The sequence below is a fragment of the Wolffia australiana genome, chromosome 14 (assembly GCF_029677425.1).
Source record: "Wolffia australiana isolate 7733 chromosome 14, ASM2967742v1".
In the NCBI taxonomy this organism is placed as follows: domain Eukaryota; kingdom Viridiplantae; phylum Streptophyta; class Magnoliopsida; order Alismatales; family Araceae; genus Wolffia; species Wolffia australiana.
Window position 1 is genome coordinate 11955466 of NC_135848.1, and position 4918 is coordinate 11960383.

The following is a 4918-nucleotide window of genomic DNA, read 5'->3' on the forward strand; positions in this document are numbered from 1 at the left end:
CAAATATATTTCACCATACATGAAGAATCTTACGGTATTTTTGAAAATCAACAAAACGAACACACAAGAACACTCCATATCTCTGAATTTCTCACTCCACTTTTGAGAAATAATATAATGGTAAGTTCTCTTGATAATAGATAGGCATCTTGAATAATACCTATTTCTCTTAAATCATATCTATTATTGCACATTTAATTTCAACATAAAATACAACGCTGCATCATTTATGGTATTTACTATTAGTAGGATAAAAATGAAAATTGCATCTCTAGCCTTTGGGTGAGCAAATTAACTCAGCATGCTTTAAAATTACAAGTGTAGTCAACATTGACGTAAATTTTTAGAGCTAAATGTTGTTTTAACAAGATTGAAGTACAAATATCATTTGTTGAAGATACAAAGAAGTTTCAGAAATTCCATCTGGTTTGGTCAAGTGCTCTCTGCTTATAAAATGAGATTTTTTAAAGCAATTAGCAGAGGCAGGAACATTATTTACGGAAATTGTTGGAATATTCTGAATATAATTAGAAGTTTCTCTGTTGAGTGTCATGCTTGCTGACTTCCAGCCTGGTCGACCAAACCTCTGCGCACGCCGCGAGCAAAATTTAATGATCTACGAGATCTCTTCGAGAAAATCGGTCTGCGTTCGGCACCCAGAAGAATCTCGACCATGACCCATCTTCCTTCTTCTGGGTTCTTCGCAGAATCCGTCGTATGGCGCTTTTCTTCCTCAGATTGGCGATTTTTCGCCTGAAGTCGGAGATCATGCGGCGTTCCTGCTCTGGAAGAACTCTATTGGCGTCTCTGGATTGGAAGAAGTTGATGCTTGCTTCAGCACTGGGTTCTACGGTCTTCCTCGTGTTCCTCTCTCATGTTCTCCCGCCGTTTTCTTCTTATTCCTTCAATTCTCCGTCTTTCTTTATATCTCATAAGACGGAGGATAAGTGGGTTACCGAGTTGATATCGCCTTCATCGATTCCGACCTCTTGGAAGTCGGCGCCTGTACGATCGCCCATTCCAGAGGAGAATTCAGTTTCAAAATTAGAGAAGTCTCAATCATCCAAATCAAAGGTATTTTTAATGGAATAACCTTGTTCTTGAAATTATTAAGGGGGTTTCGCTTTGTTTCTGCGATTTCTTATGTAATAGTGCTGATTTTTCATTTCGTGTAGACGTCTGGATTGATTGTGGAGTCTCCATTGCGACTGAGGAAAACGGATGAAGAACTGGGTTATGCCAAATCTGAGATGTTAAGAGCTCCCATTGTCCTTGATGATCCTGAACTGTATCCACGTTTATTCCGAAATGTGTCAGTGTTTAAGAGGTACGTATGCATCTTTCTTTAAAATTGGTTTCTTACGCTACCCATCAGAAGCAGTTTTTGTTGCATGGCAGATTGAATTTATACTTTTTTCCTGACCACGAATTGAGAACTTTCTTTATGTGTTACCCAAGATTCTCTGGAAAGATTTACGAATTTCATCTTTTAGATTGTGTAATGGAAGTTGAGATTAATGATGTATTTCTTGGCGTTTTCTTCAATCCATTCTGTGGTAGGCACAGTTGATGCTTACTGAAATGTTGTCTCTCATCTTGGTAAGAGCTTACTTCATTTTAGAACTGCATTAACTGTCTTTTGTATTTGAACTCTGAGCGAATCGATCTTTGAAGAAAGTTTGCATTAAATGTAAAACTTAAAATTAAAATATCAGGCCAACTCTTCTTAATGCGAAGTCTCAGTGTGTTATTATTCCTTCTTATTACCTTCTGAATGTAATAAGTCACATAAGAAATATTGTCGCTCATCATGGCAAAAGCTTAACTTTTATATCATGTCTTCTGTGCTCATCATGTCCATTACCGTATGGTGTGTATGAACTCTGCCAGAGAGAACCCTTTTTCTTGAAGAGAAGTGTCCAATTTTAAATAGAACACTAAACGAGAACGTAAGGCTGCCTCATGTAATTTTTGAAGTCTCAGAGTGTAAATATTCCTTCATATTAGTTTCTGAATGTAAAACTACATAAGAAATGGTGTCTCCCATAATGATAATGGTTTACTGAATTTTATCAGCGCCGTTTAGTTATTTACAGCATGAACTCTGTCAGAGAGAATCATTCTTCTTGAGGAAGAATATCTCATTTTGAATTTAAAATTAAATGAGAATGAAAGGTCACCTTATCTAAAGTTTTGAAATCCTAATGTATTATTTATTGTTTCTCGTTATCTTCTGAATGTAAAATGACAAAAGAAGCGGCTGCATTTTAGGAGCTATGAGTTGATGGAGAAAATTCTCAAGGTGTACATTTATCAGGAAGGAGAAAAGCCAATCTTCCACCGGCCAGCTCGCCGGGGCATTTACGCATCCGAGGGATGGTTCATGAAACTAATGGAGGAGAGCAAACATTTTGTTGTGCGGAATCCAAATCGAGCCCATTTGTTCTACCTGCCTTACAGTTCCCGTCAACTGGAAGTAGCTCTTTACAAACCTGGCCCACATAAAATCCGACGACTATCTCTTTTTGTGCGGGACTATGTCAACATGATTGCCGCCAGACATCCTTTCTGGAACCAATCTCATGGATCTGACCACTTTGTTGTGTCATGCCATGATTGGGTGGGTATCCTTTTCCTTTCTCTCTCTGGAAAACAGTATTTATTTATGCTTGTTGACTCCTTAGCTGTAACCTTTTCCTATTTCTCTATCTAGAAAGCATGTTTTTAATTCGTGTTGGCTCCTTCTCAGGGGTACCCTTTTCCCATTTCTCTCTATAATCTTGTCCCTCAGATTACAAGCTTTCCCTGTGCATGTTGACTCCTCCCCAATCTTGTCATACAGAAAACAAGCTTTATTCATGCATGTTGACTGCTTCTCAGGGGCCGCACATCACCAGGGAGCACGAAGAACTACGAAGAAATGCCATAAGAGCCTTGTGCAACGCTGATGAGTCTCGCGAAATTTTCTTCAGAGGAAAAGATGTCTCCTTGCCAGAGACAATAGTCAGAAAGGTGAGGAGGCCTCTTCAAGATCTTGGGGGAAAGCCTGCGTCTCAGCGTACCATTCTTGCCTTCTATGCTGGGCAATTACACGGCCATGTCCGGCCCATATTACTTCATTACTGGGCTGGGAAGGACCAGGATATGAAAATCTACGGGCCGCTCCCTAGCAGTGTATCAAAGATCATGTCATATGTTCAGCACATGAAGAACAGCAAGTACTGCATCTGTCCCATGGGGTATGAAGTCAACAGTCCCAGAATTGTGGAGGCAATTTACTATGAGTGTGTTCCAGTGATTATAGCTGATAACTTTATTCCTCCCTTTGACGAGGTGCTGGATTGGAGTGCCTTCTCAGTGATTGTTGCTGAGAAGGATATACCCAATCTGAAAAAGATTCTTTTAGAGATTCCTGTATCTAAGTATATATCGTTGCAGGGCAATGTCAAGAAAGTGCAGAAGCACTTCCTCTGGCACGCAAAGCCCGTCAAGTATGATCTCTTTCACATGATTCTGCATTCTATTTGGTTCAGCAGGTTGAATCGCTTTCAAATTTAGCTTGACAGGTCCTCATTTATTTGTACAGGGTAAGTAATACTCATTTATGTTGCATGATATTGCTCTTTTTCATATCGTTAATATTTTTTTCAATCATGGTTTTAGGGCTCTTTTCGCTTGTAACTATGGAGGGAATATACATCTAACAGAGGCTATAGGAGCATCAATTGTGGTGATTCTCCAACTTGATGGCTTCTGGTACACCTGTAAAAAAAGAAATCTATGTATGCCAAACCGGAGTATATGAGTCTGTAACTGGAACAAATTCTTGTGCCAACTGCAGATTTCGAGGCCGAATATGGAAAAGCATCTCAAGAGGGTAAGATTATACCTTTGTGTCTACACTGCCCCAATGTGGCATTCTCTTCCATTTTTGTTCAAAAAATAGAAAAAGAGCGGAATAGGTTTCACAACTAACCTGAATTTCAGATCCATTGCATCTTCATGGCGGCTGTTCTGATGTTCATTATCCAACATGCTGCATTTGACCGTGAACTGCTGAATTCATTCAGTTCTTCAAATGTTAGTCTCTTCATCATCAACACAAGTTTTTTGCTTCGTGAAAAGATGCCCATTGACTTGAGTGCCCTTTAAAACGGATGGAGAGCAACATCCTCTGAACTATAAAGCACTGTGAATCACACGTACAAACAATTATTATTTAATAATGAGGTAGCTGCATGGATCCTTGGGCTTTGCTGAAGTGGTCATTGGACGCTCCTCAGTGTTCGGCTCCTCGGTGTCCCTGTCACATCCCCATCACTGGACGGCGTAACCGTCACGTGTGATGATAAAAACAACCATGCAGAGGAGAGAGAATTGGAGGGCATATCTCCAATTATCTTTGGATGGCATCCTTTTGCAAGCGCAAATTAATGCAGGGACTTTTCTGCAAAATGCCAAGAAATCAAGTTAGGCACACCACGTGGTGAAATCTCGGCTGTCGAAAAGCTTAAATCTAACGATTTTTAAGCTTTTTTGGTCATTTTTAAAAATCCGTCATGGCCGTCATCCGTGATGGCCGTCCTGTCACATCACTTGTTCCAGGTCCTCTGTCACCGTTACATCACTGTCATGCCCAGTTCGTCATCCATCACCGTCACCATCACAGGCCCCTAATTTTTTCACCGTCACCATCACGTCATCCATCACGTTGCCATCACCGTAACGTGTGACGTGACGGATGATGGCTGTCGTCCCCTAGTTAGGGTTGGGACAGCCGGTCAACCTGATCCAAAGTGGACCTGATGGTTTGACTTTGTTGACCCATATGTTCATTGGACCAACCTGACTTAGCCCCATTTCATTCAGACTCTGGAAGGGGTCTAATGTTTGGGTCAGAATGGCCTGTTGACCCAAG

At 40.6% G+C, this 4918-nt stretch overlaps 1 protein-coding gene across 11 annotated transcripts; it reads left to right on the forward strand.

Moving 5' to 3' along the window:
* The first annotated feature begins 558 nt into the window (after window positions 1–558).
* LOC144711863 (putative glycosyltransferase At5g03795) lies at window positions 559–4243 on the forward strand. 11 transcript variants are annotated; one of them, XR_013583674.1, is made up of 8 exons: window positions 559–1074; window positions 1176–1327; window positions 2272–2620; window positions 2881–3239; window positions 3439–3587; window positions 3664–3730; window positions 3842–3877; window positions 3988–4079. XR_013583674.1 is itself a non-coding variant. In XM_078585966.1 (8 exons), exons 1-8 carry the CDS (start codon window positions 718–720, stop codon window positions 4150–4152), a joined length of 1539 nt encoding a protein of 512 aa, XP_078442092.1. In that variant the 5' UTR covers window positions 559–717; the 3' UTR covers window positions 4153–4243. The 11 variants fall into 11 exon arrangements, 3 of the variants coding, with proteins under 3 accessions (XP_078442092.1, XP_078442094.1, XP_078442093.1); XR_013583675.1 differs by having other exon boundaries at window positions 3534–3587; XR_013583677.1 differs by having other exon boundaries at window positions 3537–3587.
* The last annotated feature ends 675 nt before the right edge of the window (window positions 4244–4918 follow it).